Source organism: Ochlerotatus camptorhynchus, unplaced genomic scaffold, assembly GCF_037179485.1.
Source record: "Ochlerotatus camptorhynchus isolate MF236.1 unplaced genomic scaffold, CSIRO-AGI_Acam_v1.1 ptg001247l, whole genome shotgun sequence".
Taxonomy (NCBI): Eukaryota; Metazoa; Arthropoda; class Insecta; order Diptera; family Culicidae; genus Ochlerotatus; species Ochlerotatus camptorhynchus.
The window spans coordinates 1-16,881 of NW_027041587.1; the positions used below are offsets into that span (position 1 = coordinate 1).

Below are 16,881 nucleotides of genomic sequence, written 5' to 3' on the forward strand. Positions count from 1 at the left end.
TGCAACCTGTTACAACTCTACATTGAATAAATTCTACAAAATTGTTGCGCGTAGCTGTAGCAATGCAAAGAGAAAATCGATGAAGAGAATCGATCATCACGTATAGGCCCTTATGCATGCTCACTGTCGAATTGATCTATTGTAGTATTACTATGATATAAGCTATAGTTTGAACGTTGTCTCAGATTTGGTCAAAATTGAGCAATGTGTGAATTTTGGATAAACAACTGAATTGTTTTTTTGTTTTAAAGTTCAATCAAAGCAAATCTAGGGTATATCCAATCCGTTAACATATTTTCATGCAGGGATTATAAAAAAAAACTTCCTATTAATAAATAAAACTTCCTTTTTTTAAAAATTTGCACCGGATCACGATAATGCGATTTATACAACAAAATAAAATTGAAGTACGAAGATATTTGAGCTTAATGCAACATCTAAAATATATTGATAGATTATCAGTTACTCAAGCTTTTGTGTTTTATTTGTAATTGGGTAGATAATGTTATATTGTTCATTTGCTACGATAAATATCTATCTTGCTATTTGTTTTATATTTTTCTAGTATGAATAACAACTGAAATAGTGTTATTAGTTTACATTATAATTTGAGTGATATATAACATTTCATATTTATTTATTTCTATGATCATGCAATTCTTCGTAGGTATGGTTTCAAAACCGACGAGCAAAATGGAGGAAAAAAGAGCATACAAAGAAAGGCCCAGGAAGACCTGCTCATAACGCTCATCCCCAGTCCTGCTCAGGAGAACCTATTCCTCCCAATGAATTGCGAGCGCGAGAAAAGTAAGTGTTTTATATATGAGTACCGTCGCTTGGGGTAATCGGTGTTGTGCAATCTTATGAGTATTATTACCATAGTAGACAGCTTTTTCGTGTTTTTGTTTAATATAAAAATAATGAGATGTTTACATATTGTTGCAAATCATATTAACTAGTTAACTGTTTCTATGAGGGTTGTGACTGCAGTTTACGAATAAAAATTACACTGAAATTATTTGCAATCGGTATTTTGTGTTATGCCCGAAAAAGAACTGTTGTCACTCATTGTGCGCGGATGAATTTTGGCAATACTAGAAGTGATATTGAGCCATTAAAGGATTGTACCTGATAGTGCATATATAGCTATATAGACCAGATGTGAAAAAATAAGTATTTTCATATATTATAGGAAGTTAATTAGAATAACTTTACTTATTTCATCGCTGTCGACAGTAGCGTATAATATGCAGCCAAGGGGCAAGTTTTATCGATCGACCAAAAGGAATATCATCAGTACACAAGAAATTGTATTTTCTATTCCCCAATATTAAAAATTTACAAAATAGCTCGTCTCGTAGTATTCAGACTTATTTTTCGTAATATTTACCAAATATTATGATTTCAGGTGGATATTTGAATGGCCAGTCTATAAATTGTCATGCTTTCTTTAAACTGAAAAAAAAATCTGAGCTCCAGCACTTGATCTAGTAGGAATGCTAAAGCCTAGGAGAGGAAGATGAACTGAAGATTTGTTTTTTTTTAATGTAACGTTTTTCACATAGGACTAAAAATATGCAGCTAAGGACTATATAAAAAAAAATATTATAAATTTGATTAACGGCTTAGCGACTTTGCAGTCAATTTAATTGTTTATGAGAAAGTTTGAACATACTAAGAGGTAAGCACATATCATCGGTAAGAGACGTGTGTTAAAGAACATTTGCAAAAAATCTAAGGGCACCGGTGGAATTCGAATATACAATTCCCATTTAGTACACGGGTTATATACATTTATTTCATTCCAAACCGATAAAATATATTTTAAAATGAAGGAATTTTCTTCAATTATTTACTTCATGTCCTTCAAAAGTTCACTATAACAAAATAAATAATAACTAATTCTTAAGGTAAATACTTTTACGATCTTAGATTTTGCTTCTCTTATAAATTTTGCGCACTGTGTGTGTGTGTGTGTGTGTTTTTCGAAATTTCTGTACTCATCTTAGCTGTCTTAATACTGATCATGACAAAAATTGTTTGATCTAATTGTCATCAATTTACTATGCCATTCTGGCTGAATGTTGGGGAAATGGGAAATGTAGATTTATCTGAAAACGACATTAATTGCACTTACTTGCACCCAAAACTTTTTGAATTCTAAATGCTAAAACTGAGTGATGCTTGTAAGGAGCATCTAGAAAAGGATATTAAAACTTTTAAATACTTGAAATAGTTAAAAACTGGGTGAGGCAGAGACGATCTCAATGTTATAAAACGGACATCAAACATTGACTTTACCTTTTTTTAGATTTCATACGGATACTTGTTTATTTAGTATATGTATAGATTATGATCCAATCAAATACAAGCATTGCTTAAATTAATTATAATCAAACGCTTAACTTCAGAATGACCTACCAAAGCAAGTATTCTCAAAAAAATTATTTACAAAATACCAAAACATAAAATTCAATATTTCTATCTTTTTGATTTCTCGCGTAAACAAACAAGGTTATTTTTATTTTATGGAATCCTTTTTGTATACTTACGTAGAAGCCTTGAGGTGTTTTTTCTACTTGTCAGATCATTTAATTAGAACAAATCTGTATATTCATTAAAACCTTAACGAAAACTGTCACTGAATAGCTTGAACTTACGGTATAAGGAAGAATCAGATTTTTTTAGATATGATTATCAATTTTCGAAAGTTGTAAACGTGGGACAAAAAATGACTCCGAAAATTATGTAAAATCGTACAAACACACCATGTTGTGTGTATCAGTTTTTAGAAGAGCTGAAATAATCAATTTCTGGCTTGACAACATTGAAAATTTATTCTGGTGTTCAGGTTATATTGAGATGAGTATAAAAATTTCATATAAATTAAGTGCTGCTTCAAATATATTGTTTATTATGTTTTCTATCTATATGCTTTTAAGTAGAGCTTAAAACTTGCCCAATAAAGCATTAAGCAAAGAAGTCAAATAAAAAAAGACGGGTTTGAAAGTGTGTGTCCGTTTTAAAGACTGTACTCGAAAAAAATGCAACAGAAAAAAATGTTCACCCAAAATCCGATATTTTTGAAACTCTCATAAATAAACACATATTAGTTATGTTTTTGTAAAGTTGGTTTATTCAACCTCCTCTCCTAGGCTAAATGCCCACACCTTGGACTTAACGCTACCCATCAAATCCTGTATAACACTTGCGCAATCTTTCTTACACACTTTCATCCACTCTTTCTTCAAATCCTTGTCGTTTTTGAAGACCTCCCTGTTTTCCGGAGCATGGATGAAGGCCATTTTTTTCTATTGGGCGAGTTTGGCGGATTTGCCTCCTTCGACATAAAAACAACATCGTTGGCTTCTCTAATAAAATAGTTATGGGGTTAGTTAGTCTGGGTATAATCCAAACCATTTGTGGAATGGTTCAATCATTTGGGTTATCATTCGTTTATGATACTTTCATTAGGATTCGTACTACTTCATCAAAGGTTTCGCGTAATGACACGATGCCAGATCCGGTCAAAACAGAGTGTCACCTTCGTGGGACAGGAGGAAGTACAGCAGGCACTTCTTCAGGCATTTTTCTTCATATATTTGGCCGTTGATGGTTCCGGTCGTTATGTCCGGCTTGCTGATTTTGCCGCACCACCAGATCGCCTGCCACATAGCAATGAATTTCTTGTATGAGCCTGTTTTCCCAAGCATGAGAGAAAATCCGTAGTGAATATCCCCACACACAAAAAATTAACGTTGCTAGAATTTAAAAAAAAAAAAACCATTGGTAGAATTAAAAGTTTGCATTGATGGTCAAATAATCAAAACACTCCTTGATCCTCTCGATTCCCTTCCTGTCCGGTTAGGGGACTACCGGGAATATCCAGTGGAAGCAAAACAAAACTTTTACGGCCGTATTTCATCTCCATACGAACAATTAAACACTCCGTGAATAATTTAATTTAAAAACCAATCTGATATAATGTTTTCACCTCCCGGTTTGCGCGTTTTTCTTTTTATTTACTCACGTTTTTCTAAAGCTATCCAGAAATGAGTAAAAATCTACAGCAGAAGAAGTAATTTTGTCTTCTTTCCTTTATTTAACGTCGGTCTCTGTTCCGCAATCTAGTGCCAATCACCAATCATTGACGGCAATCGAATGTGCAGGAAGGCAGCTTGCACACCTGCGTAGGATATCGCACCCATTCAACATACATGGGCCGGGACCAACGGCTTTACTTCCCTTCCGAAGGAAGACGTGACCAGAGACTTTTATGCCTCAGAAAAATCCCACCGACCTCGGCTGGGATTGAACCCAGACCCATTGGAGTGTTAGAAAGCAGTCACGCTTACCACTACACCACCGGCGCCGGCACAAGAAGTAATTTTGACAGTTAAACAATTTTTTATTTGAAAATTTGCACTTCAAGTAAAAATCAAAACATCTACTTTTGAATTGAAAATTACCTTGTTATTTTAAACATTTTCATTGTTGAAGTAACGAATTTTTGGATACTATTAAATTGAAAGGTAAATATTTTTATTGATACTATTTTCGTTTTTTATGTGCATGTATACCCCATTGCTCGAGAATATTTATCAAGAATGGTAACAAGTGTTCCGTCAGAGAGGCTATTATCATAGAGGTAACTCTAAGACCAGAAGGTCCCGATGATACGTGCTCAACTTTTTGGCTCAGCTCTGGTACTATCATCGGTCTCAAGCTAATCGATGCACCCCTCGAAACATAAGAAAATCCATGGACCCCTCATTTTATCTGTCAAACTTTCATAGCAAATCAAAACAAACATAGTGCAGTACTAGAATTTTGACTAGAATGGGATACGTTAATCGTTTGCTTGGGACCAATAGGCTAGTCAAACAGTGAGCCAATTTAAAATCGTTAGTTTCGAATTGATTGTTATCATTGAATCGATATCGGCTCAATGCAAAACGCATGGCTCAATTAGCTTTCTTGGGGTCCTTTTGGGATGAGTTTGGGATATCTGAATTAAGTACTTTCCTTACTTACCTGCTTTTACACTCCGACCATCTTATCGTTTTGTTTCATATGTTAATCTTTCATTTTTTAAATCGTTCATTTAATACCAATAAAACTAATATTATGATCTGTTAAATTACTCACCTTATCAAGTACCCTGAGCAAAAACTTCCACATGTCAAATGAAATCAAAATAGTCATTTACTATATTCTCATCATGTACACGAAACGAAAATCAATTATTTTATTCATGTGTTTCACTTATACATTTTTGCCAAAATATCAGCCTTATACATTCCATAAGACAAACCACATAGGTCCTATAAGAATGCATAAAAGGTATGTGTGACACATGATCTTAATTAACTTTTTGCAAGGCGTCTGCTTATTAGTTGACTTATACATTTTATGAATAATCAGCAATAGAAATTTGACAAAAGGTATAAGAAGATTTCTATCCATGTATGTATGTTATGCCGTGGATACACTTGGATGACAAACTATGAGCATGAGCATTATTTTTATAATTAATTGTGAGCGCATTCATGGTCACACTTGTATAGTTTGTGTTTAGTTGTTGTATAGTGCTCATAATTATTATACTAATAATGCTCATGCTCATAGTTTGTCATCCAAGTGTATCCGCGGCATTACACGCGGCAACTTTTATTGCGTACGTACTACACAATTTATTTCTAAATTATATCAATCATCACACTAAATGACTATTATAAGTGAAATGACATAGCAATATAGCTTATGTAACGTAATATCAACTTTAGACTGAACTTGGTGTTAATTTGCACCATCTTTCCTATGATTCGTTATATTTGAATCATTTTTGTGCCATTTTGAAAAATGAATCTGAAGATCGATTCAAAAAGATTCATAAAATCGGTGAATCGATTATATTCAAAACAAATTCGATTCAATATGATCGATTCATGCCTCAAGATCGCACAATTTTACGCCACACTAAGGCTGTGAACCATTTGCCGAGTTAAATTTAACTCGTGGTTAAAAGTGACATTTCGACAGTTATTTTCTATGTTCGAAAATCCCTGTGCTATCGATCGACCAACATAGAAAATAACTTTCGAAATGTCACTTTTAACCACGAGTTAAATTTAATTCGGCAAATGGTTCACAGCCTAAGTACTTCTTGGCAAATTTGTCGACCTTCTTCTTCCGGAACTTCTGCGGAACATACAGGCGGGACTTTCCGACGAAAAACTCCAGGCCGAGGATCTGTTTGGCGTCCGCTTTAATGTCTCGTCGTCCATTACGATGCATTTCGGCTGCACCAACCACTCGCCGTACAGCTTCCTGGTGCGGGATTTGGCCACCGTATTCTGTTTATCGGTTCGGTTAGGCGCCTTCTTTACTTTGAAGACATAAAGTCCGGTCCGCTTCATTGTCTGCTGGATGAACCAGACGGAAGTCTTGACCTTCCTGGCTACGTCCCGAATCGAAAGGTTCGCATTCCTTGGTCGTCCTCGTCCTCGCTTTTCTTCCACTGCCAGCTTGCCGCTGGGTCGTCTGGGTCTCCTTGAATGATTTTACCACATGGGACACGGTCGAAATGTCGATTCCAAACTGTTTCGGGTCCATCTGTGGGACTGGCCTGGCTTTTACACGATCGCTCCCATAATTTTTGTCGAAGCACTTCTTGCTTGGAAGCCATCTCGATAACCACTTGACAGATTGTGACGAGATTTTGCACATGTAAACATTACACTCTAAACTAGTTTTACTCAAAATTTCATCCATTTTTACCAATGCAATAAAAAGTTATACACAAAAGAAAGTGCTACATTTTTTTCGAGTACAATCTTTAAAAAAAAACTAGTTATCTACAGACATTCAGCTCAATTGATTGAAGGCCAGCCGAGAAATAGCGCTGGGTGAACGGTACCATTCACCGTATAAATGGAGAGATTACTGTATACTGGAATGGTGCCGCCAAAAAATGCAAAAATACATTGTACAAATTTCCATATGAGGACCTAAATTTAAGATTATACCAGCACCTTACCTTTTTCTTTGTTTTATATTGTTAACTTGTAAATATAGACATGACTTAAGAAATCGAAGAGGATTTTTATATCTTAAAATTAACTTGCATTGATCTAGAGACGAGTCAGCTGAAAATCTCTTTAATAAAGAAACAACAAAAAACTTGATTTGGAAGCAACAATTTGTATATAGCTTTCTATAGCTGTATTTTCGATAAGTCAATATGCTAATATGTATCGTTCAATTTAAAATAGTATTTTTATTATGACTTGAACTTCAAAATAAATTCAACTCTTGGAATTTGTTCCACTATAACTAGAACAGCTGCCAACATTTAGGTAATTCACACTTTTATGATCATAGATAAATCGTCATGTTTGTTACCAATATTTTTTGAGTAGCAGTCTTCGACAAAGTTTTTCTGCATAGTTTTCCCAATCCTAAAACTCATCTCAGGTATGGGTAACATTGAGCTATGGAGCAGTTCCAGGCAAAATAGCGAATAAACATTAATTTTTGAATCGAGCTTCTCCGATTTTTTATGAAACTTCGCGTAAATGTTTGTTATGGGCAATAATTCATATTTTTGCTCGAATTCGGCCACTTTCACTATCTGAGCTGGACACTTGAAAGCTGACAAAAATCGTAGTACGAGAACTTATGGTAACATTTTTGGACTTTTTGTTTGAACGCTATTGAACGTGTATTTTTTTTAACAGATTAATGATTTAAAATGTCTCAAACATTATTTTCGGAGCATAAATTACATTTCAAAAACGTTTTTGTCAAAAATTCTAAAATTTTACGAAAAGTTCATGTTTACGATTGTTGTAAATTTTTTAGTGTCCATAATTTTAAACATTACAAAAGTTGATATTATGATTTCTTTATAAATTTTTAATTGAAATTGTTAAAAAATGTTTGAGAAATAATTTTTCAAGCAAAACATTATTTTACTCTACAACTTTGTCTCTACAACTTCATTTCGATCCATTGCTACAATTTTTTGAAAAATTTCGAAGGTGCCATTTTGAAATTTTTACAATATACACAATGGCCGAATTTTAACTTGAGTGTGAATAATTGCCCATAACAAACAATTATTCAAAGTTTCTTTCAAATCTAAGATGGTCGAGTCGTCCGATCCGTCATTTGGCGTGGAAATGCTTATGTATGAATTTTCGAATATAGCAAATTAATACTTGCATTTTGTTTCTCATACTTTTTCTCTTGAAAACTTTAAAACTCTCCCGTGAAATACTGATCCCAACCTGATCACCAATCGGTTATGACTCGCTTTGCAAACTTAAACCACTCTCAAGACCATGGTTATCCAAGGAGAAAATAATTCAATGTTCAATGCAGCTTTTGCAATGTTCGTCGTGAAATTTTACCTGCTAGTATTGATCAATGCATTCTCTTATTTTGTTTCAGAGCGCGTCGACGAAAAAAGCTCGCTAAAGCACTAGAACGCCAAGCACGAAAGTTAAGAGCGAAAGGGATAACCGTTGATCTAGAAGTTCTTAAAGCGGAATACCTTTCTCAGCATCGAAACAATTCCAGCTCAGATAGTGATGATGGAGGGATTGACGATGACGATGATGATGAAGATCCAATCGATGTAGTTGGCGGAGGAGAATCCAATGAAACACCAGAAGACTGTTTAATGGAAAGGCGTGACAGTATTGACGATGCTCTTGATGAAAATACTGATACACATAGAAATAGTATGAGGCCAAACCCATTTAGCATAGAATCACTACTATACAATAGTACGTGAAAAGACACAGCAAGCTTGTAGTTTCCTACCAATACCATAATTCAGATGCTACCATTGTGTACAAGAGTTCGATAATTTAAGTTATTAATTAAAATTATTTTTGTTACACGCCGTATTTCCTGTGACATATTCAATAATCGACATTTCACATGAATTCATTGTATTATTATAGAGAAAATCCGATCAATCCGCTCACCATTAGTAATTTTTGATTGTAGATGTGTTGCTTTTAGTGCGATGAAAATAGACATGGACAATATTTTTATCAAACTAATTAATTTTTCCATTCGCTTAGCTTTAGTCGCTTATTCTCCGTATAGTCTATAATTCCAATTTGAAGAAGTAATAAGCGTCATTCCGATGCTTGAAAACAGGCGGCTACTGTTCTTGGACAATGGGCATCGCTTGCTTCCTCTCCACTGTTTTTTTGGCCTGCCAAAAATAAACCCCGGGGCAAAAATACCCGCAAATATGATTTTTTATAGTCACAGAGTGTTATTGGGTCATTCGTGACTTGTCCGGGGGTGAGATTTGAACTCGTGACTTTGGCGTGAGAGGTATGGATGTTAACCACTACGCCGGGGTCGCCTGCTAATTCCTAAATTTGATAAGCAACAGTGCTAGTTTAGTACTTAAACTAGCATTTCGGCACAAACAATCCCAGAGCGGAACAGAGACCGACGTTGAAGAAAGGAAAGAAGAAGAAGAAGCGAGTAGAACATTTATCCTGAACGACAAGCTCAACTTTTCCATGGTTCCCTTGCACTTAATCCGGAACCTCAGATGACAAAAAAAAAGAAACTAATCTATTTTACAAGTGTACGTTTGGGCCATTCCGTTGATATCAGGGTTCATATTCATGTTACAATTCTAAATTCATTCCAATAACACATCTGGGGATTTTTTTAATTTTCAGATAAAAAGGGTATCAGAATTTTACGAAGGGGGCGACACATCTAAATCTCAATTCTAGATGCTCAGCAAATCTCACTCTAGCGAATCAAACTTCGAAAAATATTCTTTAATTTCTCTCATCTACTTGCATCGCGCATCATCTTTTTGCAGGATATCTTCATAATCGACATCACGTGTTTTCGGATTTGCCTGGACATCACGTACTTTGAATATTCATAACTCATAAACCTAGCGTCGTAGTAAGAACGATGTGTAGTTATATGATAAGAAAATTATCTTAGCCCATAAAAATATAATCTGAAAAATGTTTTCCATGAACATGGTGGAGGAAAATCGCAAGGTAAATCAGTTTTTTTTTTCATGCACTCTTTACACTAAAATTTTCACCAGTGAAAGATAAGAAGTTTCCAAGAGCTATTGAAAATATCATGTCCGGATGTGACCAATGTGTTCCTGGGAACTCAATATGACCACCATTGATCTTGTTTTTGAATTCTCATGTAATTTGATGGGTCGCATGATAAGTTTGGTACGTTTCAGGGAGCTGCTACTCTCAAGACCCATACTTACCGGAACATGTTCCGGGGATATCTTTGAAACCAGTTGACCGATTCTAAAAATATTCAATAGAGTTTAATGCGACTATGGTACCATTCATTTGGCGTTTGTTGCGTCCAATTTGGTGCAGGGGTAGGTGAGAAACACTCGATCCTACACCGTATGAAAAAATCATGTAAATTTCTGCGCTGTATAGCGCACACGTTATTAACGCTAGATTTGGCGTAATTTTACACGATAGTTCACATAAATTTATGGAATATACACAATACAATACACACAATACAAGCTTGTAAGCGATTTCGCTGTTTATGCCAACTATAGCTCAAAATTAAACGAGAGGAAATTTTACGCGACAGTTTTTTTTTTTTTTTTTCCTTTGGTTTGTTTTTTCCGTCGGTCTTGTTTTCCGTGCTGAGCACCAATGCTACCGACGTGCCAGGAAGGCAGCTCCCACACCTGGACCCTACCTATCGACCCATCAACTCATGAACCGGGGACCAACGGCTTTACTTCCCATCCGAAGGAAGGCGTGATCAGAGATGTTATGCCTCAGAACATCCCGGCGGCGCCGACTGGGATTGAACCCAGGCCTGCTGGGGTGAGAGGTAATCACGCTTACCACTACACCACCGGCGCCGTTTACGCGACAGTTAAAGTTCAGAACTTTTTTTGTGTATATAGGACTCTAATCGAAAGTTGGGTTTCCAAGCGGTATGTGCACTAGGGAAGGTCAATGGTTCATCACAACCTCTTGCTGCCCACTGCTCTTTCGATGTGTATTGAGGTCCCCAACAACTGTGCAAAGTATTTGCTAATTTAGCTATGATCTGGATTTGTGGGAGAATTTTTAATTTTGTATGGACAAATGCATAAAAAAATTACTCGATACTATTCCTTTGCGTGTCAAAAATTCCTTTGCGTGTCATTCAATTTCTGTTCAATATGATGCACATAAATGGCGCACCCTAATATACACCCTTCTTTGTAAGTCGTATAAATCCACAAAAAAAATGTTGAGATGACCCACTTAAAAAAATCACAGAAAATACTAATTTAGACGATCTGTTTCAAAAATTTGGTTTTCACCTTGTCAATAGTATAAGACAGAAAACTGGAATGGAGGAATCAATGTTAATTTTGCATTTTTGATTTTTGTCCAGAGATTGCCCACTGTGCCACATCCACATATCATTCAAATGTTAACTTTCTTCTCTTCCCAGATTGCGAAATAACGGAGCAATTTTGTTGGAATTTGAATTAGTAATAAGATTCAGCTCTCACCAGGGATGGAAAATCATTTACATTCATTTCGTGCATTCATTTACATTCATTTGCCTCTAACTTTTTTCATCAACAGAATTCCATAAAATAGTGTTTGAAGCTTTTGTAGTTTTTGATATGAACTACAATTTTTTTTAATAACTAAAATCTGTATCTCTTATGCATGATGAATCAGAGTGATAAGAACCCACCTTTGTTTTTCAGTGAATGTTAATTGCATTCACTGAAAAACAATAACATGTTCTGCCAGCTCTATTTCGTCATGCATAAGAGATACAGATTTTAGTTATTAAAAAAAAGTTGTAGTTCATATCAAAAACTACAAAAGCTTCATACATCATTTTACATTTTTTTTCCAAATCAGTCCCCCAGGAATCATCAAAAATATTTTCCCGAGAGAAAATATTCAGATAATCCCGAGCAACCAGATTCTCAATAGGACTAGTAAGACCCAAACTGAAATTATGGGAACTCTCGAATTGCTTAGCAAGTTTCTGAGCTTTTTCCAAATTTGTGATCAACATTTTACCACCTTATTTAAGCGCTGGAATAGGCTTTTGAGGTTTTTTTCAAAACTTTTGTGAGTTTCCAAAAGGGTTTGGAACTCGGGTCTAATTTAGAAACATTATTTTCAAAAGTTTTGATCCTCAGGGCAGAGAATCGCTTTTTAATTTGTTTTTGCAAATCCCGCCAGGATCGCCTGTTCTTTGATAGTGTCTCCTACGGACATTTTAAGACGGATCAAGAGCTGAAGATCGTCGTCTATTATAATTGAATCGAATTTAACCTCACATTTTGGTAATGATGTAGCTCTTGCTTAAACTATAGAAGTAGTCAGAGATTCAAGAGCATAATTAATTTCATCTTTGGTTTGCAAAGGAATGTTTGGATCGAAGTTATATTCCATAAATGTTCGATATCATCTCACTGCGTCCTAGCAAGAAGTACGGTCGACTTGTTTCGCGCTCCGTTGTTTTGGAAGTTTTCTCGGTATTCGCTTGATATAAATTATCAGTTTTTCTCACTAAGTGACTCCTGGCATAGTTCCCGGTAAATTGATCGAAAAGTGAGTTTTTTTGTAGTAGAAAGTGTCATTTTCGGAACGATTAATCCGTGCTATTGGTAATTCGCAAACCAATTTGAGCATCATCGTTGCGTGGTCACGCACACGCGCTCGCGCATACCCGCTTACGTATCATCATCATCGAGTGTGAGCACCCGTTTCTACATCTACATCGTTCATCAATCATCGTGCGCCTGTGTGCGCTGAGTACCGAGCCTCGATCAAGTGCACCACAACGAAGGTCATCCACGCAGCGCGTCTCTTCCAGCCATCTGTGTAAACGCCTACACATATAACGCTCGGTGGTAGTAGTATAGGATTATCAGATAAGTTTTTGTTTTTTTCTTGTTTCTTTTTCTCCCCCATTAGTTAAATTTTCATTTTGTATTTCTGTGTTTGTAGTGTTTTCTGTGTATTGTGTCTCTGCGTTCAGTGGGAGAGCGTTTTGCGCTCCCACTAGTTGAACAAAATGGATGTTTTGTCAGAAGACGACATGGATGACCATTCATCTCAGAATAATGATGATGTCATCCCTGGTTCGTCGTCTCAGTCTGTCAATGGGCAGGATGAGAAAAGCACCAGATTGCGGGCCTACCCGAATGACTCGACTGGCCCATGGGTTGTCTATTTTCAGCCCAAAAACAAACCCTTGAATGTTGTTCAGATATCTGATGATCTGACAAAGCGATTCTCTGCCGTGACCGAAATAACGAAGGTTAGGCACAACAAACTTCGTGTGACCGTCGCTAACCTGAAACAGGCCAATGAAATTGCTGTTTCCCAGTTTTTCACACTGGAATATAGGGTGTACATTCCAGCCTCTGATGTGGAGATCGAAGGCGTGGTCACTGAGGCGAGCCTGAACCCCGAGATACTGGAGAAGCAAGCGGTTGGCCGATTCAAGAACCCCTTGCTTCCTCCGGTAAAGATACTGGCCGTTCATAGAATGAAGTCAGTATCGCTCAGCGAGGGTAAAAAGAGTTTTACCCCCACAGACTCGTTTCGGGTGACCTTTTCTGGATCTGCCCTTCCTCAATACATCGAGCTGGGAAAACTTCGTCTTCCTGTGCGGTTGTTTGTACCTCGGGTCATGAACTGCCAGAATTGTAAGCGGTTGGGACATACGGCCTCCCACTGCGGCAACAAGGCACGCTGCTCCACATGCGGGGAGAAGCATGAGGATGGCGCCTGCGCAGCTACTGCACCAAAATGCGTGTACTGCAACGGAACTCCTCCTCATGCTCTCTCGTCGTGCCCGGCGTACAAACAGCTCGGGGACAAAATGAAACGCTCCCTCAAGGAACGTTCCAGGCGGTCTTTTGCAGAAATGCTTAAGACAGCCAAGCCATCGACCAACGAAACAAATCCCTTCGCTCTTTTGTCAGATGACGAGTCTGGCTCTGACTTGGCTGAGGAGGGAGTTTCTTTCAGTTTTCCGGAAGGTTCTGCCCGGAAACGAAAACGCATCCGTTCGCGGAAAGTTGCAGATCAAGAACCCCAAATCAGCTTGCCCAAATCAAGGAGTGGTGGAAAAAAGGAGACTTCTACTCCTCCTGGATTCCGCAGAACTGACTATACCCAGGATTTTCCACCTCTTCCGGGGACATCCAAAACCCCTTATGCCCCAATTTTAAGAACAGAAACCCCTTCTTCATCTGGGTTGTTCTCATTTGATGACATTGTGGACGGTATTCTCAAATACCTCAACATTTCTGATCCTCTGAAAAGCATTGTCCTCACATTGCTTCCCACTGTGAAATCCTTCTTGAAACAATTGACTTCAAAATGGCCCCTTCTTGCAGCTATCATCTCCTTCGATGGATAATTTTCCAAACGAGGTCGGGGATTTGATCACTGTTCTACAGTGGAATTGTCGAAGTCTTATTCCAAAATTCGATTCGTTCAAGTATTTAGTCCATAACAATAATTGCGATGCATTTGCCCTCTGTGAAACATGGCTCTCTTCAGAAATTGATCTCCCTTTTTATGATTTTAACATTATTCGATTGGATCGTGAGGATTCACGTGGAGGAGGGGTACTTTTGGGGATCAAAAAGTGCCATTCCTTCTATAGAGTGAATCTTCCCGAATTCCCCGGTATTGAAGTTGTCGCATGTCAGGCTACCATTAAAGGTAAGAGCCTTTGTATTGCTTCTGTATATATTGCTCCTAGAGTCTCTGTTAATCGCAAACAACTTTTCGACATATGTGCGGTACTTCCCGCTCCATGATTGATCATGGGAGATTTTAACTCCCACGGTACAGGCTGGGGGGAGCTGTACGATGATAACCGTTCTACTTTGATTTATGATCTCTGCGACAACTTCAACATGACAATCCTTAACAATGGAGAAGTAACACGTTTGGCTGGTCCATCCTCGAATGGTAGCAGATTAGACCTCACCTTTTGCTCCAATTCACTATCGTTGGATTGCACTTGGCATGTAATCCAGGATCCGCACGGTAGTGATCATCTGCCGATCAAAATTTCGATTGCTAGTGGGTTCAACTCGTCAGAATCCGTTAACGTCGCGTATGATCTAACCCGTAACATCGATTGGACTAAGTTCCAATCCGCGATAGACGATACAGCATCGTCAGTGGAAGAGCTTCCGCCGTTGGAGGAATATAATTTCCTCTCTAATCTCATCGTCGACAGCGCACTGCAAGCTCAAACACGACCGGTGCCGCGATCGTCTATTCGTAAGAAAACACCATCGCTCTGGTGGGATCAACAATGCACGGAGGTTTACCGTAAAAAGTCCGACGCGTTTAAACTTTTTCGGAAACGTGGAACACGCGAGCATTTCAACGCATACACATCTCTTGAACGCGAACTCAAGAGCCTCATCAAGGCCAAAAAACGGGGTTACTGGCGGCAGTTTGTAGACGGATTGTCGCGCGAAACGTCTATGAATACGCTTTGGAGTACGGCGCGAAGAATGCGTAACCGGTCTACTAACAACGAAAGCGAGGAATGCTCGGATCAATGGATTCTTAAATTCGCGCGAAAAGTGTGTCCGGATTCCGTGCCGTCGCAGTTGATTCCTCGCGAAACCGCGAATTCGGTAGACGAAATCAGTCAGCCTTTTTCAATGGTGGAACTTTCACTCGCTCTCCTTTCGTGTGGCAATTCTGCCCCGGGATCTGATAGAATCAAGTTCAACTTGCTGAAAAACCTCCCAGACGTCGCTAAGAGGCGCATGTTGAACTTGTACAATCAGTTCTTGGAGCTCAATATTGTTCCCGACGATTGGAGACGAGTAAGGGTGATAGCCATTAAAAAGCCTGATAAACCCGCGTCGGATCACAATTCGTATCGGCCCATCGCGATGCTGTCGTGTATTCGGAAATTGATGGAGAAAATGATCCTTTTTCGCCTCGACAAATGGGTTGAGACGAACCACCTTCTTTCAGATACTCAATTTGGTTTCCGTAGGGGTAAGGGAACGAACGACTGTCTCGCGTTGCTTTCCTCGGAAATTCAGTTGGCTTTTGCTAAGAAAGAGCAAATGGCTTCAGTGTTCTTGGATATCAAGGGGGCTTTTGATTCAGTATCCGTTGAAGTTCTTTCAGAGAAACTCCACGTTTGTGGATTGTCTCCATTTATGAATAATTTTTTGTACAATTTGCTGTCAGAAAAACATATGAGCTTTTCTCATGGAAACTCTACAGCTTTTCGATTTAGCTACATGGGTCTCCCCCAAGGCTCATGTTTAAGCCCCCTTTTGTACAATTTCTACGTTAGAGAAATTGATGTCTGTCTTAGTGACAATTGCACTCAAAGTGTTTTTTATGTTACTTCATACGCGAAGTTAACGATTTTCAGAGTTGGTTGGAAATGCTAACATGAAGCTTTAGTGTGATGATTTATTAGCTAGAGAATGATCTTTAGAAGAGGGTAGGTGGATAGTTCCGTTAGAGTACGGCAGTATGAAAATTGAATAGAAGTTGAAAATGAGCGAAGGGCCATTAAAGCGACAGTTTACAAGATAGACGCACATTTTTGCCTGTGGACTTGGAGACATACTTCAAGTCCCCGCGTACATCGTACGGGCTAGGCAAAAATGTGCGTCTATCTTGTAAACTGTCGCTTTAATGGCCTTCGCTCATTTTCAACTTCTATTCAATTTTCATACTGCGTACTCTAACGGAACTATCCACCTACCCTCTTCTAAAGATCATTCTCTAGCTAATAAATCATCACACTAAAGCTTCATGTTAGCATTTCCAACCAACTCTGTCAATTGCACGTTGAGAC

The 16,881-nt window shown here is 37.9% G+C and overlaps 1 protein-coding gene across 1 annotated transcript; it reads left to right on the forward strand.

The window, feature by feature from the left end:
* Positions 1-667: 667 nt before the first annotated feature.
* On the forward strand, positions 668-8,853 carry LOC135716409 (homeobox protein unc-4-like; the record flags this gene model as incomplete). The annotated part of the gene is made up of 2 exons (XM_065238969.1): positions 668-807; positions 8,455-8,853. Coding segments are annotated over 2 exons (486 nt in total), but the record flags the coding sequence as incomplete, so codon positions are not given.
* Positions 8,854-16,881: the final 8,028 nt, after the last annotated feature.